General features: G+C 45.6%; 3 protein-coding genes and 1 non-coding gene across 6 annotated transcripts; 2 read left to right on the forward strand and 2 right to left on the reverse strand.

Moving 5' to 3' along the window:
- The first annotated feature begins 1,513 nt into the window (after positions 1–1,513).
- LOC120675273 (D-glycerate 3-kinase, chloroplastic-like) lies at positions 1,514–5,112 on the forward strand. 3 transcript variants are annotated; one of them, XM_039956398.1, is made up of 12 exons: positions 1,514–1,789; positions 2,424–2,779; positions 3,136–3,215; positions 3,296–3,347; positions 3,444–3,485; positions 3,578–3,656; positions 3,812–3,843; positions 3,924–3,992; positions 4,075–4,149; positions 4,242–4,358; positions 4,449–4,499; positions 4,745–5,112. In XM_039956398.1, exons 1-12 carry the CDS (start codon positions 1,627–1,629, stop codon positions 4,886–4,888), a joined length of 1,260 nt encoding a protein of 419 aa, XP_039812332.1. In that variant the 5' UTR covers positions 1,514–1,626; the 3' UTR covers positions 4,889–5,112. The 3 variants fall into 3 exon arrangements, with proteins under 3 accessions (XP_039812332.1, XP_039812331.1, XP_039812333.1); XM_039956397.1 differs by having other exon boundaries at positions 1,539–1,789; positions 4,242–4,499; XM_039956399.1 differs by lacking the exon at positions 1,514–1,789 and adding an exon at positions 1,991–2,234 and having other exon boundaries at positions 4,242–4,499.
- Positions 5,113–5,256: 144 nt separating this feature from the next.
- TRNAE-CUC lies at positions 5,257–5,329 on the forward strand. The gene has a single exon. It is a non-coding gene; the product is annotated as a tRNA-Glu (tRNA).
- A 363-nt stretch (positions 5,330–5,692) lies between these two features.
- LOC120675274 (serine/threonine protein phosphatase 2A 57 kDa regulatory subunit B' kappa isoform-like) lies at positions 5,693–8,946 on the reverse strand. The gene is made up of 2 exons (XM_039956400.1): positions 7,170–8,946; positions 5,693–6,277 (listed from the first exon to the last, which is right to left on the reverse strand). Exons 1-2 carry the CDS (start codon positions 8,334–8,336, stop codon positions 5,942–5,944), a joined length of 1,503 nt encoding a protein of 500 aa, XP_039812334.1. The 5' UTR covers positions 8,337–8,946; the 3' UTR covers positions 5,693–5,941.
- Positions 8,947–20,779: 11,833 nt separating this feature from the next.
- Positions 20,780–22,458, reverse strand: LOC120675275. Its single transcript, XM_039956401.1, has 5 exons — positions 22,219–22,458; positions 21,876–22,144; positions 21,653–21,798; positions 21,447–21,582; positions 20,780–21,291 (listed from the first exon to the last, which is right to left on the reverse strand). Exons 1-5 carry the CDS (start codon positions 22,425–22,427, stop codon positions 20,933–20,935), a joined length of 1,119 nt encoding a protein of 372 aa, XP_039812335.1. The 5' UTR covers positions 22,428–22,458; the 3' UTR covers positions 20,780–20,932.
- Positions 22,459–27,022: the final 4,564 nt, after the last annotated feature.

Here is a 27,022-nt window from a genome sequence, read left to right on the forward strand (position 1 = left end):
TGGATGTCGGCCTCCTGGACCATTTCTTTTCTATGGGCCGTAGATAAAAAAAAACATTAGCCCAAAATCAAGGGTAGTTCTGAAGCGAGAAGAATACACGAATAATCGCGGTTGGGTGCGTGACCTCGATTAGAGGTGTTGCAGAAGGCCCACCACAAACCTACCACCGCCGCCGTTAGGGTTAGGGTTAAAGTTCCGGGGGGAGCGATTTGCCCTATGATGTTGTTTAAAACGTGAGCTTTGCTGTGAACCACTGAAATAATTTATTACTGCTGAAAGATACTATTAAAACGGTTACATTTTGCCACAAGACACTGCATGCATTATTCAATTCAATTTAATTGAAGAGCCATAGGATATGACTAATTTGCCCTTCTCTTCCCGCAGGCTATTTTTAGTGTCGCAGCAAAGGCCACCTTTCAACGTTGTCCTTAGGAAATTTTTGCCAAAAAAAAAGAATGAACACCCTGATCTATATTATAAAAGTTAAAACAATTGAAAACAATTCTCACCAAGATTAGGCCCAACGTACTCCTCACAGAGACCCCACTTATCAGGCCAAAAGGTTTGACGAAAGGGAGGGAGAGATTGATTTCGTCAATATTTTCCACCAAAATCCTATTACTTTTTACACCAGTAATTTTCTATACCCACCTCTTGTACCTACATATTATTTTTTTAGCACACACATACTTTTCTTTGCATATTCATTGACCCATAATTCACATTATTTTTTGGAAGGATAATAATTGATATTATTGTTTATGGAAGGAAAAGAAAGACGTGTATTAACGTATTACTTTTCTTTAGTATACACATACTTTTCTTTGCACATACATTACCCCATAATTCACGTTATTTTTTTCGAAGAATAATAATTGACATCATTGTTTATGGAAGAAAAAAAAGACGTGTATTATTTTTAGAAGAAAAATAAATGGCATCGTTGATTGATGGTTTTGAAAGGATATTAATTGACATCATTGTTTTACGGAAGAAAAAAAATATGTATTATTTTTTAAAAGAAAATAAATAGCATCATTGCTTGATGGAAAAAAAAAATTAAATACGTGGGCACGTACATCTTCTCTAGTGCGAGAAAACCACAGAAGGTGGGGGAAAGACCGAAAGACTAGGATAAGTTTCTATCTTTTTAGTTTTTAATATTATTATATAAAATATATTACCCTTCGCAAAAAGAAAACAGAGAGGGTGGGGGAAGAACTCAACGCTGGGGAGTCTGAACGCCTTGCTAGGCTCAAGCTCCGGCCTCCGGTGGCCGTGGTCCTGCTCCTCTCACGGGGACTCGCAGCCTCATGCTGTACCAGCGGCGCCGGCGCGAACCCAGCCAAAGCCAAAAAAAAATTTTCTGATCCGATCACCCCAGCTACGTGTCCGCGCCGTCGACGGGCGCTGCCGCCCTGGGACCGGGGAGCTCTGGGAGACGCGCGGCGGCGACAGCGACCGGCCGCGCGGCGAGATGCAGGAGCCGCATCGAGAGGCTGCCTGCGCCCCGCGCCCAATCCTGGATAATCCCCTCCGCCCCCTTCCAAACCCCACGTCGCGGGCGCAAGCGCAGCCCCCGTTCGCTCGCTCGCGGCCGAGCGGAAGAGACAGGCGCGGAGAATGGCGCCGCTACACGCCGCCCCGCCGCCGCCCTCGGCCTGCTCATCCTCCCCCGCGGCGGGCCCGGCCTTCCTCGCCAGGCCTCACCACCACCACCGCAGGGCGGTGGCGGCCTCCTGCTGCTCCCCCGCAGTGACCGCCGCAGCTGCTCCGTCGAGGAAAGGTTGGCCCACTCCTCCACTAGCAGTTTCGTGCGGACGAGGAAAGGTTCCTTCTTGGCTGGGCACTGGGAAATGGGAATCGATTCTTTTCGCGGTAGTGTTCCGGGTGTCGTTTACTGTTTTAGCACGGCGGCCTTTCCATCCGCTTGCGCAACTGCTGCTGCTGGGAAACGGGTGAGGACGGAGTAGACGCCATCGTTCTGGCTCGGATCGGATGCCAGCACCTGCCTGCGTGGCGGCGTATGACTTCAGCAACCATTTTCTTATTATTCCTTCTCCAGTGGAGCAATGTTCGATGGCATATATATAGAACTCTTGCGCATCTCGGTCTTCTCTCCTCCGGTTTTTTAGTCCTTGCCAGATCGAATTTGGTTTGGGTTCTTCTTGGTTCTTGCTAGGCCATCGATTCATCTGGTTCTTGGGTGGACTGCATGGATGGTAATCCGAGTAAGAAATTCTTGCGCACCTTGGTTTCTTCCCCTCTTTCTTCACCTAGCAAGGAGCAAAGAAAGATGACTCGCTTGTCACCTGTCACGAATGCTTATCCGCTCAGCGTCGATCGCTCAGTGTCGATTTCTGTAAGATAAGATTAAACACTTGTTCGTTGATGCAAATTTCTCGGTCTCTTTGCACCAGCGTTCCTGTCATGCCCGGATCACAGCCCCGGACGGGCACTGGCGCCGCCACGCGTCACCCCATCGTCGTCCCCGGCGCTTGTCGCGTCCGTAAAGGACCTGTACGACTTCATCTGCAGCGGGCCGCTGGTGGACAGGATCGGCTACACCAAGGAGAAGGTCGCCGAGTCCATCGACCGGTGGCTGCGCTGCGGAAGTCAGATCGCTCGCCTGTTCCGCCTCAACGAGCTCCAGCTGTCGGAGGCCGAGAAAGTCAGGATATACCACTTCTACATCCCCGTCTTCCTCTGGTGCGAGGACCAGGTCACCGAGCACAGGGCCAAATACAAGGAGGGCGACGACATCCCACCATTGGTGGTAAGCAATTGTTTTCATGCCAAATAGAACTAGTCAGTCGATTTCATCAGTAGATCCGTCATCTTACATATAAATCGACGTATCTGTCACAGAACTCTGTCTTGTAGTTTGGATAGAATCCAAAGCTCTAATCATGCCCCCATACCAGCTGTGCAGAAGAGAACAAGTTATTGTGAATTATGCGTCCACTACACACATAAAAGAAACATATGCTGTCCATGAGGCACACTTAATGGATCGAGAAAATCAATAAAGGAGATATTTCAGCCAGGATGGGGCTTGAATCTAATTCTGATTTTATAACTACTTACAATTTCAGTTTATAACTGATAACTAGTCATCTTTATGTAACCCAGATTGGGGTCAGCGCTCCTCAAGGAAGTGGAAAGACGACCCTTGTCTTCACGCTTGATTACCTTTTTCGTGTTGCTGGTAGGTAAGTTTTTCTTATCGAAACTGATCATAGCATGTCTCGTCACCTCTATGAGTAAAGGGCTAAAATTTTATGTGACGCAGGAATTCCACCACGTTGTCTATAGATGACTTCTATTTGACAGCAAAAGAACAGGTGTGAAGCTTCAACTAAATATGGATTCCAATCCTACATTCAGAAATGGTCTCAAAATAGTGAAAATGCTGATCCTTACGATTTTCCTATGTCCAGAATGAACTGAGGGATAGAAATCCTGGAAATGCTCTTTTAGAGGTAGAAACTCCCTCCAGTAGGCTGCTAGGCTGTTCTTTACTTGAACATTGCAAAATATGATGAACTGAGAGTAACTGACCAAAACTTTCCAGCTCCGTGGAAATGCTGGAAGCCACGATCTCCAATTCTCAGTTGAAACACTTGAGTCACTTACCAAACTAACTAAGGAAGGTACAGAACGAGTATTTGAACTTTCTGCAAACTATTTCTGTTTCTTCTTGATGATGATTTGTGCTTAGGGCTTCTCTTCTTTGCCTGTATGGAAAGGCATGTGAACTGAGCGCTGAACTTTTTTGTGAACTGACAATTGTTTTCACAACATTTAGGTATGAAGATGAAGGTTCCACGGTATGACAAGGTAAAAGGTTGCAGTTAACCTTCTTCTAGCTGATGTTTATAGCTGATCATCTGCATGATGCATGCCACATGTCCATGTAGTCTGCTTTTGGGGGAAGAGGTGATCGTGCTGATCCTTCAGTGTGGCCAGATGTCGAAGGACCATTGGAGGTAATCTCATATTTAGCTGAGGAGCATTAGTTTGAGAAGTCTGTTATTTTCAATTTAGTGTATGTCTTCTTTGATGCCATAGGTTATTCTCTTTGAAGGATGGATGCTTGGATTTAAACCTCTTCCAAATGAAGTTGTGAAAGCAGTGGATCCTCAGGTGATCTTATCAGATTATTTTGTTACCTAATTTAGCTGTTTTTTCTTACTTCCACTCTAGTTATAGTGTGACACTAACATTCTCATCATCAGCTCGAGGTGGTTAACAAGAACCTAGAAGCGTACTATAATGCTTGGGACAGGTTCATCGAGTCATGGATCGTGATAAAAATACGAGAACCCAATTGCGTATTCCAGTGGAGGCTGCAGGTCATTACTCGTTTATCTAAACAAGTGCGTTGCCGAATTCATGACAACTATGGATTGCAATTTCTGAAGTTTCTACTTGTATTTTTGCAGGCAGAGATAGCTATGAGAGCAGATGGAAAACCTGGAATGTCCGATGAGGAGGTGCGTTCTCTGACAGAACCCCTTTGGAATCCTAGACTGATTGACTGGTTGAGTGATGTAGTTTCTTCATCAAATCATTTTTATTTTATTCATTTGAACCATCTGAACTAGACACACATTTATCCAGTCATTAAATTCCTGACGTGGTTTCTTTCTTTCTTTTTGGATGGTAACAGTGTTCCCCACTCGATTTCATTACCCTGACGTTTTTTACATGGAAATATAATCATTGGCAATTCTTGCAGGTTATGGATTTTGTATCGCGTTACCTACCGGCATACCATGCGTATTTGCCCACACTATACAAAGAGGGACCAAATGGTTCAAAACCAGAGCAGCTGCTGGTCATTGACATAGATGAAGGGAGGAACCCTTTATGGGGCAGCTGAGGTTGTGAATTCCTAATGTACATGCTGAAAAGTGAAAATGGATTTTTTTCTGACTCCACAGTGCAGCTGGGATCTCTGCTCTTTATGAGACTTCTTATGTTAAGCAAGCATTGTAGGCATCTTTGTTCCCATGGTTCGAATATATTGTGAACCTGTAAATTGCATTCATAACAAATTTTGTTATCTATCAAGGAAATAAATCAACGTTTTGTCTTCCATTTCTACCCGATTCAGCGTGTTAAATATTCTGCACACTTTCTTTTGTATTCGAAGTCCGTATCATATGCTGTTCAATTCATCCTGTCAAGGTATCAAGTGGGATCTTGAATAATGTTATAATAGTTATATAATTATAGAGGACCACAAAATCCGTTGTAGTCTAGCTGGTTAGGATACTCGGCTCTCACCCGAGAGACCCGGGTTCGAGTCCCGGCAACGGAAATTTTAGTTATTTTTTCATGTTGTCTTTTTCCATCTTCTCAAAGTTTGATGTACCGTTCTTCCTTTTTATTCTTGGCTGCCATATTTGGCTCTCGGCTGGGCAAACTTTGCTCCTCTGCTCGTTTTAGGAGCTTACTATAATGCCTGTTTTTACATGTTTTTTTTATTTGGGTAACATTCAACACTACTCCATGTTTTATTTATTTGACTACATTATGGTAAATTCCATATATCCATAATCTTCACTAGTCTTTATTTGATATCTACTCTGGAAAGCCAGTTGAGAATGTAGCTGAGCAATGCTGTCAAGGTAGGTTAGCTGACCACAGACCACTTGCTAAACGAAAGTAGAAGTAGCGAAAAGAAGCGAGAAGAACAAAGCTGAATGACGCTGCTCATAACACAGGCAGGAGCATGAAACAGGCATGCATGATGCCTTTTATCCTATCAGAGAGACAGAGAGATCCCATGACGAATAGTTACAGCTTAAAACATGGTATATTTCTACTTCTACGAAAACTAAACAAAGTGCTGTTCTGTTCAGCAATAGGACCGTTTTCACCAAGCTAACACAGGAGGAAGGAGTTGCAGCGTCCCTCCGACACCTGATGCCTAGCGGCTCACCAGGACGGCCGTGTTGCCGGTCACTGGCTGGAACGCCGCCACGGACTCTAGCCACTCCCATGCTAGCCTTCGCTTCTGTTCCAGCAACGCCTGCCTCTCTCCGTCTTCCTTATGCCTGGCAAGGCAGGTGGAAAAGAGCTCCTCGTCCATCTCTGACAACATCTTCTTCACATTGGCTGTCAGGTTTAGGACCGATACGTTCCAGTGGTTCTGGATATTCTCTTCCAATGCTGGGGTGACAATGGGCACGATCATTTGCCGGTTTTGTGCGACCAAGCTGACGATGTGGTCATTGTTCCACATGAAGAGTGCTCGCTCTGCAACCTGAAACAGTTTGTGTGATCTGAGTTAACCATTTTAAAGGAACAACTGAAAAGTAGTCATAAGCCTAGATATGCTAACAGGTACCAAAAAGAACAAAAAAGATAGTAAATGGTGAATAACAATAATAGAAAAGACCACAGGAACAGTACTTGCTATAGCTGTGGAAAAGGTTTCATTTCTCCTTTTGCAGGGGAGCTAACTATGACCAGAACACCATCAGTTATCTCAATTATCCATTGCAGTTCACCTATACTGGTTTTATTTAACATCAAATCCCACCAAGACTGGTCATACCATACATCCATACATGGCACCAATCAAACCCATTGCTATATGGCTCATATTGTGCATACAGTTCTGCCGTTCAATTTCTGTAGAAATGGAAGAACGGCGAAGTCAACTAAGAATATCTCCCATATGCATGGGTGATGGCACTCTGGCCTACAATCTTTTGTCTACATCTTTCTGAAAACAGCAGGCATTTATTACACGTTTGGCTTATCTGCATACACGTCAAGTAACGGAATAGAACCTAGCCATACGCCCATATATGGGCATCCAGTGGTTATGTAACAATAAGTCCATTCTGTGGAACGGTTCCAATTGGATGCCTGGTTCTTTGGACTCTACTATGTAGTAGATGACAAAATAAATCAGCATGTCAGGAATGAATTAGATGCAAGCATCAATGAGTGGGAGTTAGTTATTTGGTTGTATGTTCTTCATTTGGTACAATATTTTTTGCATATGCAATAACAAAAGAGGGCTACAGTGCATGCAGGCTACACTATGAATCTGTGAATGTAAATTTAAAATACAGCATCCCATTTATTTTCTCAAAGCTAAATAAGAAAGGTAACAAAATTTAGGATAAGATATTGAACAAAAGTACCTGGAAGTGGGAATTATTGATGCAGTGAGCAATTCGTCGGAACAATGGAACCATGCATTTCTGGAATTCGACCATGTTGGTTGCCTCCAGGACCTCTTCAATCTCACTCAGAAACATTACCTCTTTCTGACTATTTGTTATTGGCCAGTATCTGAGCAAGCCAAGTATCACCGAACTTGCAAGCTTTGGCTCCTTCTCTACAAACTGGGTCACACAGTAGGTTAGCTGCTGCAGATACACACCGACTGTTTTTGGCTTGTGTAAAGGAATTAGTACCCTCCAAAGAAAGATTTTGTGTTCCTCCTTCAGAGGCAATGCAAACCCACTAATAACACTGCCAAAAACCTCCAACAGTTCAGCAATACCATTATGGCGATCAGTCTCAAACACAAAATGGTAGAATATATTGCTCACTGCTTTGCGGATGAAAGGACGGTGCACCATGAATTTTCCATAGATTCGATGCAATATTGTTTTCAAGCAGTCCCTTTCCCTTGGGTCCTCAGAATCGAAGAGCTCAAGCAACTTTACGATGAATGTGTGGTCAAAATATTTCTTTCCTACCTTTGCATCCAGAGATGAGGAGCCAATAAATTTCAGTAGGAGATCATACACAAGATGCAGATGGGGCCATGCAGGGTCAAACATTGGCTCCTCCTCTTCACCCTCACCACCGCCAGATGAACTGGACCTGCACTTGGGAGGGAACACCCTGAACAAGTTGATAGCAAACATTCTGCAGCAGGCAACAACCATCGGCTCCGTGATGCGGGAGCTAGCAGAATCAACATAATCCACGAGATCCACCAATGCCTGCCTTTTGAAATCCTTCTCCGCCGAATTCTTGTTGGGGTCCGAGAAATCAAAGACAACGCAGCACAGGCTCACCTTGCTGACAAACAGGTTCGGCTTCTCCCCGTTCGGGACATCCTTGAACGGCACGAGCGGCTCAATGCCAGCCACCACGCTCGACGGGAACACCGCGGACGACATGCGCTTCACGCCGGGCGCCGGACGGGCAGGCCCGGCGCTCGGGCAGCTGCTCGTGCGCTGTATCCCGCTCCCGTTCCCGGCATCATTGCGTCCCGGACTAGAGCCTGCGGCATGGTCGCCCTTCCCGGAGGCAGAGGACTTCCTAGGCAGCTTGTGCAGGAACTGTTTCCACATCTTTCCCCCCAGCTAGAGATTTCTCACAGCAACGCCATGCCCACAGCGACACCAAAGCTCCTGATGGTCCCGGGCGTCTAGCACGCCAAAAATCGCATGCAAGTGACCACCGGCCAGAGACAGTAGAGCAAGCGCACGGGGAGTTCGATTCTAATGCTAATGATGCAGCGAGGTGAAGTCCGGGCAACCAGAGTGAGTGAGCACACTGGGGCAGTGCGAGCGCGAGTGAATCGATGGGAAGAAGAAACCCAAAACAAATTGACCCTAGAGCACCTGATTGCACAGCCACACACAAATGCAAAGCTCCAGTGTCAACAGAGACGAAGATCGCGATCGCAGAGCTGCGGCTGGAGGGGGTAGTTCACCGGGAAGGCTGGGATTTGTTCGGATCTGCGGCGCGTCGGCGAGAGCTTGCCGGATCCAGACGCCGAACCGCGGTCCTGGCGGCGAATCGAACTGCCGAGAGGGGGGGCTACTGGGGTAGCGCAGGCGGGGAGGCACGGGGAACCGCGTGGAAATGCGGTGGGCTCTGCTTCTTGGGAAGAGGGCAGGAAGGCGAGGCAGAGGGAGAAATGCGAGGGGGGTGGGACTAGGGACGTGATAAACGAGGAAGCCAGGGGCGCGCGTGTCGATTCCTGGCTGTTTCTTCGTTTTGTTCGCTCGGCGATGGTTCTGGGTACTTGTGTTCTTCACCTTCTTGAGCAACAGCTACACACACAAAAAAAACTTCATTTTCCCCCTCCTTGTGTGTGTTCTTCTCTTTCGGATTCCTCTATCTTCAATCGTCAAGATGATCATTAGATCTCAAATTATTGGAATGATATCTTCGGCGACTGCTGCAGCATTGGATGTCGCTCGGGATCGGATAGTCATGCCTGCAGCTGCTTTTTCCAGTTATTTATATAATCGCATTATGTATTATTTGAACCTGTTGTTCCTCCTTATATAATATGGTAGTGCTCTACGTATCTTATTTTTTTTTTAAAAAAAAGACCTGCAAATTCTCCATGTAAATGCTATTGTGCATCGATCAAACAGGCCCTTTTAGTAATATACTTCCATCCTGCCCAGCCTCTGCAAGTCACGTGTCTCTACTAATAAGAGCAAGGTTTATAAAGTCGCTCGCTTACCGGTGTCTCACTCGTCAGGTCATCCGAGCATCCACGCGGTAGTGAGGGGGCCCACGTCAATGAATGCACTGTTTGGTTTCTGCAGCGACGCGAGCGAATGAGAGTCCAGCGTTTTGGCGCAGAATGCATGCGCCTGCTTTCGCTAGCGTATCGCGACTTTCGGTTTCTCTTTCCGCCAGCGATGTTTTTTTTTGTTAGGGATGTACAACAGTTTAGTCAGCTGTTGTCTATTTGTCACGTATAGATAGTTAAATAGACAGTTTGTACAGTGAGTCGTCTGTTTAGTTGTATCCAAAATATTTAATTCATTTTTTGACACAAAAATTATGGTGATCTACTATATAATTTGATCTTTGTTGCCATTTGGATGCTTATATGTGAGAATGCAATTTATTTATCCAAGAGAACTTATAAAATGCTTAAGGAGGATTGTAATATACTTGATTATTTCATTTTATAGCATCGTGAAAATCATTGTGTGGTGCTTTGGATCTTTGGGCCATTCCCATTCGATGGCTTCGGCTAGGCCAAGCTGGTCACCAGTCAAAACACTAAAACACAGTCCACATATCATCTCATGGCCCAACTAACGGCCTGTCACTGTTCTTCTTCCTCAAGATGACTCCGCTTGCTTCTTCTCCTGCTGTCCGACTGAGTCGCCGCCTCATGCCGCAGGGGAGGGGAGGGCCGAGGACCAGAGGGGGATTCTGTGCACATGGGATCCTCGTCGCCGACGCCTACTGCAGCGGCTTGTACAGCGAGTGCTTAGAGCCGTCCCTTTGCATCGGAGCACGGGCTTTTGCCGTCGACGGAAGAAGCGACGGCTTCTCTCTCCATGATTAATGAGGCTTGGATCGTCGCATTTCATCACGTACGAGGGAAGTCGACGAGGCCGTCTCTGCGTTGTACATGCCTTTACGTGGCCGGCGAGTCGCCCCCTCACGTAGGATCATAAGATATCCGCAATGATAATAGCTACTACTAGCTATTTGGTCAGCTGGAGGTGAGAGAAAAAAAAGACTATTTAATATTATTGTACTCACACGCTCTTTTCACATGTCTTTGGACTATGTGAAATAGATCAATTATTTGCTCGTCACTGGTGACTACTCTCTCTATTTTTTTTATTGGCACATCAAACCTAGCTAGCCAAATAGCTAATCATTGCGCACATCCTAATACTTGCTCTAAAAAGAGATTAGCATTGTTCGTTCCGACGAATCTGACCCAAATCGGATCCCCAAAGGCCTTAATCCTGTTGGTTGGTCAGGCATGTAGCACCACGTGCTTCCGAGACAGACGCAATACTGACAAAATGGTCACAGCAGATCGCTGTACCCTGTACCCCACAGGATTTTTTTTTTTTTGAAGATTAACCCCACAAGATCACAGCCCAGAACCAGAAGGCCCCCCGTGATCGTGTCTCGTGTGTAAGTACTACTGCAGCTGTAAATGGCAAACGTGAAACAACCAACGGGTGGGCATTTTTTTTGTTTTGTTGTCGAGAGGAGAGCCTTTTTTTTCGATAAAGGATTCACCCAGTTTTTTTTATAAAAAGCGAATAAAATGGTACAAACCAGTAGGTACCGGGGATACCGGTTTACAAGAAAGCAACAAACAAGTCACGCGAAAGAGCCAAAAAGCCCCCCTTGGCTATCCATCCGAAGAGCTTAAGCGACTAAAAGCACAAAGAAAGAACAACTACGCTAAAAAGACATCTGGGTCCGGCGGCCGATCTCTGAGCTTCTCCAAGAAGTTCTCCACCCACGCGCTAACTTGGAGTTCCCAGGTCTCCAAATCAGCTCGATCTTCACCCCGTAGCAACACCTTCCATCTCTGCAGAAATAAGTTAATTCAGAAAATGATATCAGTCGGACATCTAATAAACACCCCCTCAATAGCCATCTTGTTTCTAGCGTTCCACAGCGCCCACATAACCGTGGATAGGACTGTCATCTTGAGGTCGTGCTGGCTACAACCAGAGGGAACCAGTGATCCAGGAAGTCTTGAAGAGATTTAGGGGTCCTAGACCAACCCAGGGCTTCCCTAAGGCACTCCCAGGTGAACTTAGCAAGAGGGCAGACAAAGAAAATATGATCAACCGTCTCTGGCATGTCACACACAATACAGTTTCTATTTCCTTTCTATTTTTTTTGCTTCAGTGCCACCCCTGTCTGTAGACGGTCCTGGCATGCCAGCCAGAGAAATATTTTAATCTTGAGAGGGAGTTTGCACTTTCATATTCGCTACATTCGGTTATTGATCACCCCTCGATGTGAAAGCATTCTGTACATCGATCGTGCCGTGTAGGCGCCAGATTTCTCCAGAGCCCAACATGCAACATCCCGAGAGTCTGATAGAGTAATCCCCCCAAGTAGATCCAGCAGACTATCCCAATGGGCAATCCCATCTTGATCCAGGGATCTGCATAAATCTGTGTTCTATTCATCTGAGTCAAAACAATCCTCAACAGTAGCCTTCTTGTTAGCACAGCACCCATACAACTCAGGGAAAAGAAGCCACAACGGGGTCTCTCCCACCCAAGTGTCTTCCCAGAAAAGGATATCTTTTCCATTGCCTAGCTTGAAAATCACCCCCATTTAAATTTGTCCCTTATTTTTAGCAAGCCTCTCCAAAACTGGGACCCTTGCCTGGTGTTTGCCAAAGCAAAGGTTGCCAAAGCAAAGGTACATCTACGTAGGTATTTGGTTTTGAGGAGCTGACAGCAAGGGTCATTTGTTTCACCATTATACAGGCGCCATACCCATTTCAGCAATAAAGCTTCATTCAGCAGCCTGGTATTCAGGATCCCTAGGCCCCCAAAGTCTTTGGGAAGACATGTGTGCTCCCATTTAACCATGTGATATTTGAACTTCTCCACATCCCCCCTCCAAAAGAACTGAGATCTCACTATGTCCATTTGGTGATGGACTTGGTCATTCAGTAAATACACCCCCATGGTGTAAATAGGCATGCTGCTCAAGGAGTTGGTTAGAATCAATCTCCCACCATAAGAGAGGTTTTTCCCTTTCCAGGGTTGCAGTTTATGCCTCATCTTATCCACTATTCCATTGAAAGCTTTGGATGGTAAGTTTTTGTGATGGATGGGGAAGCCCAGATACTTGATTGGCAACTTGCTAACTCTGCAGTTTAGCATGGAAGCTATCTCCCATTCTCTGTCCTCATCTACACCAAAAACAGTGACCTCACTCTTATGGTAGTTGATTTTAAGACCCGACATCCACTCAAAACAGTATAGAAGGAACTTCATGTTTACAATAGAGGCATCATCACACCCCGTCAAGATCACAGTATCGTCAGCATATTGTAAGTGTGTAATGCCACCCCCTTGGACTAAGTGAGGTACCACTCCCTTAATATGGCCATTAACTCGGGTTTTGTCTAGCATATGGGCCAAGGCATCAATTGCTAAGTTGAACAAAAGTGGAGACAGCTGGTCCCCCTGCCTTAGTCCCCTATGTGTTTTGAAATAAGGACCATTTTCTCCATTAATGTTAATGCACACTTTACCCCCCTTGATGGTGCTCATGATCCAATGTTTAATTTTGGGGTCAAAACCTTTTTTGGTCAAAACTTCCTCTACAAAATCCCAGGAAATACTATCATAGGCTTTCTCAAAAATCTATCTTGAAAAGCACCCCCTGCATCTTCTTAGCATGTAGTTCATAAACAACTTCATGTAGCATCACCACCCCATCCACAATATATCTTCCTTTAATAAAAGCAGTCTGGCTAGGAGCTATCAAGTTCTGAGCTTTAGCCGCAAGTCTATCCATTAGAAGTTTTGTGAAGATTTTGAAGCTAACATTGAGTAGGCAAATTGGCCGGAATTGCTTAACATTGTTGGCATCTTTGACTTTTGAGACCAGAGTAATCACTCCATAATTCAGTCTGCCAATATCCAGACTCCCCATATAAAAGTCATGTATCATTCTCATGAGTTCCCCTTTTACAAACTCCCAGCACTGTTTATAGAAAGTGACACTAAACCCATCTGGACCAGGTGCTGTATTTTCCTTCATGCCAAAAACCACTTTCTTGACTTCATCTTCACTGAAAGGCCTGAGTAGATCATCAATGTCAGAAGAACTTAATCTGCGCCTATCCTCCCAAACCCTCTCAGCAAGTTTGACAGTTCTTAAGGGTTGAATTCCAAACAGCTTTTTATAATAGGTATAGATAGCAGATTGTATTTGAGCAGGATCTGAGAGCAGCTCCCCCTCATGATCAAGTGAAAGAATCTTCTTCTTCCTCCTTCTGCCATTGGCCACTAAATGAAAAAAATTAGAGTTAGTATCCCCTTCCAAAATCCACTTCTCTCCTCAGCCCCCATGATGTTTTCTAGCTCTTTTCAAGCTGTATCCTCTTGACACTCATCTCATGGTTAAAGCCAAAGTTTTCCATATTGGTATCCAGTTCTTGGATCTGCTGAATGATACGGTTTTTTGTTCTCCTGTAATCCCCCCTAATATTTCTTCCCCATCCTTTTAGAAAAGTTCTAAGAGCACATTTTGCCATCTATCTAGGGAGTAGGAACTCTCTGGACATTTTGCCATTGTGACACCCCAATTGTCCTTAACCAAATCCAGAAATCCTAGCTCCTTCACCCACTGTTTTTCATAGAAGAACTGTCGGCAGTGAGATAGTTTGATTTCCCCCGTGGAGAGCAGAAGAGGACAATGGTCTGAGCCTAGTCTAGTTAGACTAGAGAGAGTAGCTAAAGGAAATTTCATTTCCCATTCAGTAGAGACCAACACTCTATCAATATTGCTTTGTATGGGACAATCCTGCTTGTTTGTCCAGATAAATCTCCCCCCTGACCTATACATCTCCCTTAGGCTTTGCCCTTCAATGAAATTGTTGAAAGCTTGGATCAGATTCTCATCTCCCACACCTGTGCTTTTGTCTTGTAGGGATCTTATCAAATTGAAATCACCACCCATGACAATTGGTAGAGTGGCATTCTGGCACCTCATAGTTAGCTCCTGCAAGAAACAGGGGGATCTTTCCTGGTTGGCAGGCCCATAAACTGTCAGAATATCCCATCTGAAATTTAGAACCTTGTGTCTGACAGTGGCACCCACAAAGAATTCCCCACTCTCCCAATTTTCCACTTGTAATAAGTCCTCTTTCACACCCATAAGCAAACCTCCTGAATGGCCATTGGAAGCAGTCCAGTACCAGTTAAACAGCCCCTGGCATCAGACTGTCCAATTCTTTTTGTGAGAAGCTCTGCTTAATAGTTTCTTGTAGTCCCACTACATCTACTTGGTGTTGGACCAACAACTCTTTCAGTTGTCGAATACGGGCAGGTTGTCCCATTCCTCTTATATTCCAAAAAAGACCCTTCATTGCAAACTGATACATTTGAGCTCCTTAGCGAGCTTGTTCTCAGTCTTCCTTCCAGCTTTCAGTTTACAAAGCTTTTTCTGTTGGACCCCCTTTGCTCATTGACAACTGGTTCTAAAACCAAATTCTTCCCCTCCAAAACATGTTGTTTCTGCAGCTTTTCCTCTAAATGTTGCTTAAAGTTAGCTTCATGAATTTCATAGCCGAAAGGGTTTCATGAATTTCCACAGAGTTATTACCCAGGCAGATATCCCAAATATCAGCCATGTCTTCTAGATAATCATCCTCACAAGAATTGAGAATACTAAAAGAATTAGTAGGTGGAGCAGGGATAGTACCTGTAGGGGTATTATGTTTGATCTTGGGCACTCTGGTACTCTTCCTTACCGCCATCACTGGTCGAAAGTGTTGTGTCTTGGGTGTCTTCTGACGAGGAGGTACCACCTCCCAGGGCTCCTCCTCTTCAATCACATCTTCCTGGGCCACCCCTTTGATCTGGTTTTCTTCTGTATCCTCTTGTTCTTTGTCACCATCTTCCACAACCTCTCCAGTCCCCAGGGATTCTTGTGAAGCATTGCAGGATTCTTGGAGCATTAGTAGTTTGGATTTCGGAGTAGTCAGAATAGGCCAACTTTCCTTGCTCATCAGACTTATCCCCCCATTCTCTGTGTGCATCACAAAATGGCTATCTGAATTGTCTGCAGCAGGAACCTCTTCTTCCACTTGTGAAGCATCTTGGTCCTTCTCTTGTTGATAGGTCATTAGCAGGTCAGAGGTAGGATCATACATAGCTATTGGTTTGACCAGCAGGTAGTCTGTTTCTTTTTCATTTAATTCTTCCTGCTAAAGTTCTTGGTGAGCTTGAGACTGTTGTCTCCCTGTACTCCCTGTTTTACCAAATTGGTTAGCAGGAGGAACATGAGTCTTTTTTGCTGTGTTTTGGGGCACAACCTCTTCATCTGTATCATACAAATCATCCTCTTCATCCCCTTCAGAGTAGCCATCATCAGGTTTCCTATGAGAGGTGGGCGTAGGTCTCACCGAGCTTTTTCCCTGGCTTTCAGGAGTGAATTTTATCTCATAGCCCACACCCAAGATGAACACCTCGATGAATCCCCTCATTTTTGAGATGTCTCTTGCCTGTAGCTTGACTCTCACTGGCCCTTCCTTAATTAGGGATACTTCATCAACAACAATCACCTCACCAGCAAGCTCCGCAATCAGGGTAATGGCTTCAACATTCCTTGCTAGATCTGGTATGTTAGAAAGAAGAACCCATCCAGTTTGCAAAACGGCTGAGGCAGTAGGAGCAAGAGAGGAGTGTGTGACTGTAGCTGAAATATTGTGGATTGCCATATCGATGCCTTTAGATCTGGATAAGGTATCAAGGATCTACTTGTTGGGGAATATAGCTAGGTATTCAAGGTCTGAGATTTGTCTCACAGCCCAATCCCACTTGCTGTCAATGAGATGCTTTAATTCTTCTTCCAATCTCAGAGAGTTAGCTTCACCACATTTGATCTTGATTAGCCCCACATTTTGGCTGCTGCACTTGGTAGCTTGGCCTGGGATTGACAAGCTGTGGAAGCCTTGGCCAGGGAAACCGAATCCAAACATCTTCATGGAGCAGCCTTTGTTGCTTGGACAATTTGATCCAAGGTGACCAGAAGTTTTGCATCTGAAACAGAAGGCCGGGTTTGTGCAATCCGCTTGGTGGTGACCTTCCTCCCGGCACCAGAAGCAAATCCCTGATTCCTTGGGCCAATATCCCCCCTAGGTCCCTCAGAATTCAGGCCTCCATGACTGGGGAAGGCAACCCACCCACCCCCCCCCCCCCCCCGCGCGAGATGAGCCAAGACGGTCATGGACTGAGACGTGGTGGGTACTGTCAGACCCGGGGTAGCGGGACTGCTTATAGGCATAGAATGTTCTAGAATAAGGGATAGCTCATGGATGTACCTTACCTCTCTTGTAACTACCATCGAGTTCTAGAGCAGTCGATCCCTACCTACAAACCCTACTGCTAAGGGTATCCTTGAGCAGGCTTGGTGGTAAACACCGACAGCTGGCGCGCCAGGTAGGGGTTTTGGCGAGTTCACCAGCGAATTCGATGGCCGGATCAAGCAATGCCAACAACGTGCCGGAAGGCACAACCCTCGTTTTTGGTTCCTGGGCATGCACGGCTGACGGAACGGGAGGCTTCTCCAGCCATCTTGTCACGCCCAATCCGCTTAAGCCAAGAACCCGCTCCCAGCTCGCCGGCATCCGCGAGTCTTGCGGATCTCGACGAAAAAAGAGTTCTACCCGAACTCGACTCGGATAATCCAGAAAACGTGTCAACTTCGACCCGAACTCTTGGTTCAGTCGAGTTCGGCACAAACTCCGACTCCTAAAACCCTCATCTTTCCAAAACTCTTGGAAAATACTTGACTCATCTCAAGACTATCAAACGCCCTAAGATCAAAAACTCAGGACTACTCGCTGGAGTAGATCAAGTTTCGCGGTCAATTGAGGGCTGCATCAAACTTGCAGAAACTGCTCTCGGCTCATCTACGTCGCAGCAGATCCCTAAAGCGTTAAACCCACCGCAGAAGAGGTCGAGTGATATACTCTCAGGGATCGATCGGGTGAATTCAAAGCTTGCCGACTGCATTAAGGTGGCCGAAAGCACTCTGCAACACAAAGAGCATAAAGCGGGAGGAAGAATCTACGGGGGAGCTGGTGAGACAAACCCCCGGCTTGTTCGGATGGGACCGTCTATCTCCAGGATACCTCAGAGTCCTTCACCGAAACCTGCTCACACTTGGACTCCGAAACCAGTCGAGTCCAAGTTCGATCAGGACTTTGATCGTTTCATGAACGGTCTCGAGAACTTTGAACCATTCGACGATCTCGAAGATTGGTCAGACAATGTCGAGTTGTTCATGGATGCTATGGCCAAACTAATCGAGCATGCTGACGCTCTTTGGGAACTGGCCAAGCTTAAAAAGGGAAAAGCCAAAGCTCTAGAACAATTCAACGATTCAATCTATGACAAACCCTTGATCAAGGAGCCTGAGGGGTTGACTCCTACTCAATCATGGCTACATTGGATGAACGAGAACGCCCTCCGTGTAGAGATGGGTGTCCCGCTTCTCGCTCACCCAAAGCACACATACTCTAAAATCGGTGGGCTAACCGACTCCGAATCCGAGTACTCTTCCGATCCGGAGGACCAGCTGGATGATCTAATCCAGTACAGTAAACAAGTCGAGTCCAACTCGGCCAAGAATCTCAAGTCCGATCAAGACTCCCTCCCTAACTTGGTTATATATGCAACGCCGCAAGGACGGACAGTGCATCTTAGTAAGGCACAAGATCTCAACGCTTCCGCCTCACAGCCAGCGGATCTGCCCCACCAACAGAGCACTCCTTTAGACCCATCCTCAAGCAAACAAAACCAAGAAGTTCAAGACCTCTGCTGTGAAATCCTCATGGTTCTTATCGCCGAAGAACCTGAGGGCGATCCCACAGAGCGTCTCAACCTCGACGACTACAATTATGATGATTTCAACGAGTACCTTTCCGACAATATGGAAACTACTCTTCCTACAATCACAGAAGCCCAAGCTACTACCAAGGAGGATCTACCTGCTCCTTCTCCTCCTCCAGCGGTGACCATCACCGTCCAATTGGATGAGCAGCATCCAGCAGAAGATCTCTACGAACGTCGTCGCCAGCTCAACTAGAAGAGGGCGTTCAAGCGTCAGCACCTCGCTAACACCCTACAAGAACAACAAGGCAACAACTACGACTATTCCAACTGCGACCTCCGCAGTGTGATCAACATTGGGTGCGACGCACACAACATCATCATCTCAAGGAGAAAGGAACGAGAGGAAGTCGAGGCGTGCAGCCCTTCTTCCAACTACCGCATCCCGCCAAACGCTTCCGCATCCTTCAAGAAACACAAGCCGGCAACCATCAGTACCCGTCCTCAGGGTAAACCACGCACCCAGCACCAAGGTGAATCATCTCAGGGTGGCAATAGGATCAACAAAGTACTACTACGCAAGTGCTTTATCCACCCAAAGAGCTCTCACACGATCTTCCAGTGTGACTCACTTCGCAGGGTCCTTGGGGCACCTCTCCTGAAGGATACCCTTCCACAAATCTAGTCGACCTCCATATCGACTAGTATCATCTTCAAATAAGTTTTATTCAATTATGCAAACCATTGCTCACGTCCAACGAGCAAGGGGTAGGTCTTAAGAGTCAGAGTCTGTCACTTTACAGTTATTGTAATTTCGACAAATCCAAATAAAGTTGATTTCTCCTATATTGACTACTTGGCTCTCGCTCACACAACCAATACCCCATGTCGAATGTCTTGCTCATCATAAGAGCAGCTATCGAGTAGTTTTTATGGTTAATACTTGAAGTGATTTTTGGACATTTACATCTTGGGCAACCCGACGGGGTTCGTACCTAACAGTTCTGTCCTAAAAGACACTCTAGTCCTCCGGTAGGACACCCTACTCGTCCTGCCCGAGTAGGTTTGGATACTCTTTCGGCACCTTCATCTTGGGCAACACGACGGGGTTAGAACCTAACAGACTTTCCCAAGAGTTACTCCAGTCCTTGGTCAAAAGGACACCTTACTCCTCTCGCTCGAGTAAGTTTTGGATATCTCTTCGACATTTACGTCTTGGGCAACCCGACGGGGTTCGTACCTAACAGTTCTGTCTTATGGATTACTCCAGTCCTTGGTTAAAAGGACACCCTATTCGCCTCGCTCGAGTAGGTTCTGGATATCTTTTTGACATTTACATCTTGGGCAACCCGACCGGGTTCGTACCTAACAGTTCTGTCTTACGGATTACTCCAGTCCTTGGTTAAAAGGACACCCTATTCGCCTCGCTCGAGTAGGTTTGGATATCTTTTTGACATTTACATCTTGGGCAACCCGACGGGGTTTGTACCTAACAGTTCTGTCTTAAAGATGACTCCAGTCCTTGTTAAAGGACACCCTACTCGCTCGCTCGAGTAGGTTTTAGATACTCTTTCGGCAACTTCATCTTGGACAAACCGACGGGGTTAGTACCTAACAGACTTGCCCTAGAGTTACTCCAGTCCTCAGGTAGGACACCTTACTCGCCCTGCTCGAGTAAGTTGGGGATATTTCTAGAATATTCATGTCTTGGTTAACTCGACGAAGTTCAATCCTAACAGTCCTATTCTAGAAATCAATCCAGTCCATTAATAGAACATACTACTTGATACGATCGAGTAGTTTGGGACATTCTCGTAAACAGTTGCATACTATCTGGGTAACCAAACAAGGTCTATCCTAATTAGTCAACTACGAAAACTCCTCAAGGAGTACATATAAGTTCTTGATACTATAAAATAGGTTGACATAAGTTTCCCGCTTGCTTAGTCTACTATGGGAACCTCCATTGCAGAATTTTTTTGCCTCGAGTAATTGACGGGTACTACTCGCTTGCTTGAGATACAAAAAGAATTCTTGTTCTCCCTTAGTCCTCTGAGTAGTTGTCGAGAGCTGCCTGTCTTCTTATCTATCAAGAAACTTCTTATACCTCCTAAATACTTGATAAGAGTTTTCCCCCATTTGGACAAACCAGGTCCATAACTACTGCACATTTCCTCATAAAGGAAACCCACTCAAAGCTATGGCTTTTTTCACTCTTATGGTGCTATTCCCACTTGGTTATTCCCGACGGATTCAATCCTAACCGGTTAGCACCATGGTTTTAAACCAGAATCATAAAAACTCGACCCTAATCGAGAATGCTTTGCCTCCTAAAGCACCCACGGATACAATCCATTGTATCTACTATTATGACTGAGGGGGCGCGATGCCGCCTACACTCAGGACCGTCGACTACAACTACTCGACATACCAAAGGATTCCACAATCCAAATACAAAATGGGTACTTAACATTTCACAAATATTCAGTATTTGTTCAAAAATATTCTTGGCCCACACGCCAATTCAATTACAATAAAAAGTTCAAGGAGACTCTGCCTTGCTAAAGGACTCTACAATTTGATCGGCCACTCTGGAAGTCTGTCAAATACTGACGAAATTTGTCTTACGTACAATCAGCTTTATCTCCTTGTCCAAGGGCGTCCAGACGAGTGGTTGGCCAATAGGACTTCACCAACCCCAGTACGTGACCCACGTACTGGCGGGTGATGGTGGAAACAAACCTCTCAAAGGCTCCGGGAACCCTGCGAAGCCTCCTAGCCAGCGTGAGCGGCTCATCTCCATCTTTTTGTGGGATTTCCATGGCCTCGGTCACCTCCAGAGCGGCATCCCTGACATCTCTCAGCTCCACGAGTTCTCGGTGCATCGAGTCTCGTGACTCCGACAAGGTCTTGAGCTGCTGGAGAGTCGACGCCGCCTCCCGATCAGAGTCCTCCTTGATCTCCTTGAGCTTCTCTATTTCATCTGTGTTGCGGTACATAAGTATCTTTAGATCCAGTACCAAGCTTTCCTGAATCTCTAAAGATTTGGCACAAGCTGTGTACTCGATTAAAAAGAAAAAACTTATAAACACCAAGCAGATCTACTAGTCGAATGCATATCAAGTGCTAAAGACTAACCTTTCTTAGATTGAGAGAGCTTCTTCAGCTTTCCCTCAAGAGCTGTCTTCTCAGATGAGAGCGTCTTAACCCTCTCTTTCAGGGCATTCCACTCTGCCTCGTCCTGGGATTGGCCACCCTTCCGTCCCAGTGCTTCCTGCAATAGAAAAAGATCAGTATACTACTCGATCTACTACAAAAAGTACTCGAAGTATTCGACTACTTACCTCTAGCAGCTTGACAGCAAGCTCCACCTTCTCTCGTGGCAAGCTACTTCCTGATGTGACTTGGGAAGTACTCGCCAGCACTTCAGCCACAGCCCTGTTGGGCACATTTCCAATCCTTCCTACAATATTCCCTGTGATTTGGGAATCTAAAGGAAGTACATGCTACTTAATCACATTAAGAGCAATAAAAAGATGCCTTTCCTACAAGGTGTTACAAGCTTACCTGCAGGGGTCTTCTCGAGCTGTTCATCAGTGCCTCCCTCAGAAAGCTTTTTGCCTTCTCCCCCTTCTGGAAGCTTGTTGCTTCTGTCACCTTCCGCGATTTCCTCATTGCCCCTCTCCAAGTTCGGCAATGGAGAATCCCGAAGCATGGAGTTGGCCATCGCCTCCGCATCTTGAGCACTCATGTCTGGAGTGCTCGGGGGCTTTTCCACCCCTGATTGGGAAGCTGAGTGGGTCTCAGCCTCCCCGTTCTCATCCAGGATTGCATCTCTGCAAAGACAAAGTAGTTAAAAACTACTAGACTCAAAATCAGATTCTATGGCTACAAGTTCTAAAGAACTTACGTAGGAGCTCTTATCAGAGTAAGCCCCTTGATGCCAAATCTGCGGGCAGGCTTGGCAACAATGGCCCGCTTACCCGCATCGCTAGTAATATTTACATCAAAACTACTCGCTGAATGAGTAGCCCCGATCCCACTCGACGGGTCCACTGTGGTGGAGGGGACCGTTTGTTCCACCGCAGCATCATCCCCAGATGCTGAGGTTCGTGGCATCTTAGCCGCCGGACTTGGAAGAGCAAAAACACAAATCAAAACTTGCAAATCGACAACTAGAAAGTACTCGATTGCAAAACAACTAGCTACTTACCTGTCGCTAGTAGTGTGGGAGGAGCTGCTACGCTTCCTCGCCACTGACCAAGTACTACTTAGGCGCTCGGTCTGGGTATCAGCACTTGGAGTGGGGCTGTGCTCACCATCACTCCTCTCCCCAGACACTGCCTCATCTGCACAACCAAGGTCAGACATCAGTACTGTTTATATGAAACCTCATAAGAGCATACTAAGACTTGGTTAGCAGATCGAAAGTTTGGAAGAACAAAAGGGCGAATAAATGCCTGGCAGTGAAGGACTACTTTTAAAGTGCTCCACATCCTCCTACAGAAAACAAATCCTATCAGACTTACACTATGGTAAAGTACTCGATCATTACGTATCGACTACTCTTATCAAGTACCTGCTTTGGAGGATTCGCAGCAGAAAAAGTATCAGGAACAACTGGAACTTTCTTTACATTCCTCAGCAGTCGTTGTACTCGACTAAAAGCTACATCATTCGAGATTTCTTCCTTCAAGCATCTTGATGAATCAGTTGTTCCCTGATACTAGAATCCAAGAGAGTCCCGAGCCTGAAATGGCTGGACCCTTCTCTTTATCCAGTCGAATACGACTGCTTCCCCAGTTAACATATTTTGCCTTAGAATGGCAATTCGCTCGAGCAGTTCAGGGATCTGACTCTCGTCGACTGGTTTTTTATTCCACTCAGGCCATTGAATCGGAGGACCTGGGGTAATTGATGGAAAGCTTCCTAGCTGGTTCGCGACATAGAATCACTTGGGCTTCCATTCGATTACTTTATTGCTAAGACTATACGAAATGTACTCCCTATCCTTTCTTTGCCTAAGCTGGAGACCCGCACCTCCTACTATATCTAACATGAACCCATCGGGTTGCGGATTCAAATGGAAAAGATATCAGAAGAGTTCAAAATGGGGCTCAATGCCCAGAAAAGCTTCGCACAAATGCACGAAGATAGACATATGAACAAAGGAATTGAGAGTCAGATGATGCAGCTGGATCCTGTAGTAGCACAGGAGACCAGAGAAGAAAGAAGAGCAAGGAAACCCCAATCCCCGTTCCAAGAAAGAGGCAAAAGCAACAACTTCCCCCGTATTTTCATACGGATGATCTCTCCCCAAGACAGGACGCCATTGGACAGTAGATCTGGGAGCCAAAAGGCCCTGTTTCACTAAAGATTCCAAGTCAGATTGGGAACACTTACTAGTGTTCCAGCCTTCATCGCGGGTTGGTTCCGCAACCGCACCCTTCCCCTTGGTCGCCTTTTTGGGAGCCATCCGGAAATCTACGGATAGCTTCACGTGCATACACTGGCGGAAACCCTAGGACGAAAGTGGGGAGCAAAGGGGAGCAAGAACTCTAGATTACATTCTGGAAAACCTAAGTTTACCGTTTCATTTTATAATAGCGGTGGCAGTATGGTAAAAACACCCAACAAGCCAATAGATCGTTGAAAATTGCAGAAAAAATGGGATTTTAGGAGACATTCCTTTTTCTAAGATTACATTCTGGAAAAAGAAAACACTCACATCCCTAGCCAACTACTCGACTCTCCTTTCCTTAACTGGGATTACATTCCAGAACAAAGCAAAAGTACTCGACACAGTACAACTACTCGATATTACAACTCGAGTACTTCTTTCTACCTAACTTTACAAACGACTCGGGCCTGCATGCATATCGCCGGGATCTCTTGGAGCTTCTAGCCGACGCCTGCTGCAGTTAGATCGGCCCGAGGCCGTGACAAAATACAAACTTGTTATTCCCATTAAGGGAATAATGATACTTGTACTCTGGGAGAAAAATTTCTAGAGTATGGAGGCAGATTACAGTAATCACCTCGCAAGTCCTCTTGTAGCATCTTCTGGAGAAACTTCTCCTTCTCCCAGAATACAATTGTGACAAGATTATGTTGGAAATATGCCCTAGAGACAATCATATTTCCTTGTATTCATGATTAATAAAGTGTTCCTTGAATATCCATGGATGACAACTTGTATTGATTAATGCTTATGTAAAGTATTTGTTAAACTCTTTACTTGTATGGATATTCTAAAGTGTTCCTAGTCGGAGTTCATGTGAGGACACACATGAATATTAGACTAGCACATGTATTAGTTGATTGACTACATTTCACAAGTCATGGACATGGGGATGTCAAACTAATAATGTGGGCTCATGTGAGACATGAGATTGAACTGACCCAACACGAGATGATGACTTCTCATTACACAATATGTACGCTGTGTCCTAAGACCTGAGATCGTCGTATGTACTCAAGATGTGAACTGACTTACTTAGGAGCCATAAAACGCTGCACCGTAACTAGGTAGTTATAAAGGTGGCTTTCGGGTCTGTCAAGAAGCATGATGTGAGACATGGTCGGTCAAGACGGGATTTGCCTCTCTCTACAAGAGAGATATCTCTGGGCCCCTCGAGTAATTCGGATCAGGAAATGCATGGCCATGCTAGGGTTAAGAGTTAACCAAGGATTCCGAATCACTTGATCGAGAAAGAGTGGTCGGCTTCAAGCTAGACCAAATATCGTGAGGCAAAGGGAACAACATGTATATGATATTGTGGCGGCTCGTCTGATATGATCTTTGTGTGCATATAGGAGTTGACATGTCTTGCTAGAGGTCACTGTCTACTATTGGGCCGAGTAAAAGTACTTGGGCCATGTATATTCGCATGTGAGCTCATAGGGTCACACACTTAAGGGAAAGAAGCCTGATAAGGATGAGATCCGAATTAGACTGGGCTTAGGTGCACTAATGGGCCTTTTAGCCCCAAAAGGGGGCGCCCAAGGTGGGGCCCAAGGCAGCCCACCTAAGAGGCTATATAAACAAAAGGGGGGTCGTCTAAAAACCCTAACCCTTGCTACTATTCACGCACATAAACAGTACCCGTGAACAGTAGCGCCCCCCATCCCTGTTCCTCCTCCTCGTGCAACGGCCCTAGTTCGTTCTCGTGGATCTAGCAATCCGGAGTGCGAAGCTTCTTCCCGTATGTGTGGACTTCGTGGAGGTGCTGCGCTTGCTGCACAAGGACGAGCCGTTCATGAGGTGGTTCACGCAACTGCACTGCCGGCTTCCATCTGCACTACACCGACACGCTACAAAAGTTCCGCAACCGCGCGTCTAGTGGTAATCCCGTGATCTATAACTGCAGTAATCCTGGTTTATGCGGTAGAAAATTTGTTTTTGCTACCCCATATTCCTACAGCGGTATCAAGAGCCAGTGCTGTCTCGTTATATATTCGGATATGTGCATATGGAGATATGTGTAGTTTCAGATCGATCTATGATCTAGTTTCGTAAACTTGCTGCGAAAGTTGTGCAACGACATACTCCTACCGGTCGGTTTTCCGCCATCGGAGTTAAGTGATGCACATAAACCCGGTCGCTGCGGTTGGAGATCAATGTGATTGGTCGAATCGAAACTCAGGGCATAAGCCAGATGCATGAGATGCATAGGGCAGTAGATTGGATCTACTGCGAATTCCGTTTTGTTGCAAAAGTATGTTTTACAGTAAAACAGTCATAACTTTTGCATACGAACTCGGATTGAGATGAATTTTATATCGATTTGTATCTACAGAAAAAGTTATACTTGGTTCAGAACAGAGTCGCTATTTTCGCAAAATTTAGATTTGCGAAATTCAGCCTGGAAGATAGAGTTTTCGGTGTTTTAATTTCGGACGTCGGAATCGCATAACTCTGTTTTGCAGGTTTTGTGATCGGTATGGCCCCTATGTGTATGTGATGCATGTGTGTAATTATTTCATGACCTGCGTGTCGTGACTATGACAATTCGGCCGGAACTATATGAATTGTTGCATTTGATGTAATGGCCTGCGTGACAACCTGTGATGATCCAAGTCATGAATGTAATTTTAATTACTAGCTGTTAGGTGTAATAGCAAGTTCTAGTTCTTGGAGTTTTCATCACATGAAGGATGGTGCACAAGTTCCATGAAGATGGAGATCTACATGGCGAACAAGTTTTATGGAGATGGAGATCACCATGAGAACAAGGGCCATACTGATTCACAATTATGTGCTTGTCGTTCTTAACATTTTACAACTACGAGCGTCATAGTAGAAGTAGAACGATCCCTCATTAATTTCGAGCAATCATGCACTACCAACTAAACCTTGCACTGTCCCATGTCTTGTACGATTGGTGGTGGGTCTATGAAATTAGGGCGCCACTGATTTTTCCTTGACTAGACAGGTTGTATCGGATACATGCACGCATAAAGGGTTGGTGAGCTTGACAAGATTATCTTAACAGTTAAGGACCTTGGAGCATAAAGGTTGGGAGCGAGACATGGAGATGTCACCCAACAACAAGAGTCATATGAGATATGATTAGCAAAGAGTTGCTTACCGATCTATCTATTCTTCTAGCGGTGATGCTAAAGCTCACTAGTCGACTTGGTAGTTGTGGGTCTTGAATCGCTAAGAATCAATAGAGGGATATTGATTTTAGTGGGAGTAAATTCTATTAAAT

The sequence above is a fragment of the Panicum virgatum genome, chromosome 5N, assembly GCF_016808335.1.
Source record: "Panicum virgatum strain AP13 chromosome 5N, P.virgatum_v5, whole genome shotgun sequence".
NCBI classification, from domain to species: domain Eukaryota; kingdom Viridiplantae; phylum Streptophyta; class Magnoliopsida; order Poales; family Poaceae; genus Panicum; species Panicum virgatum.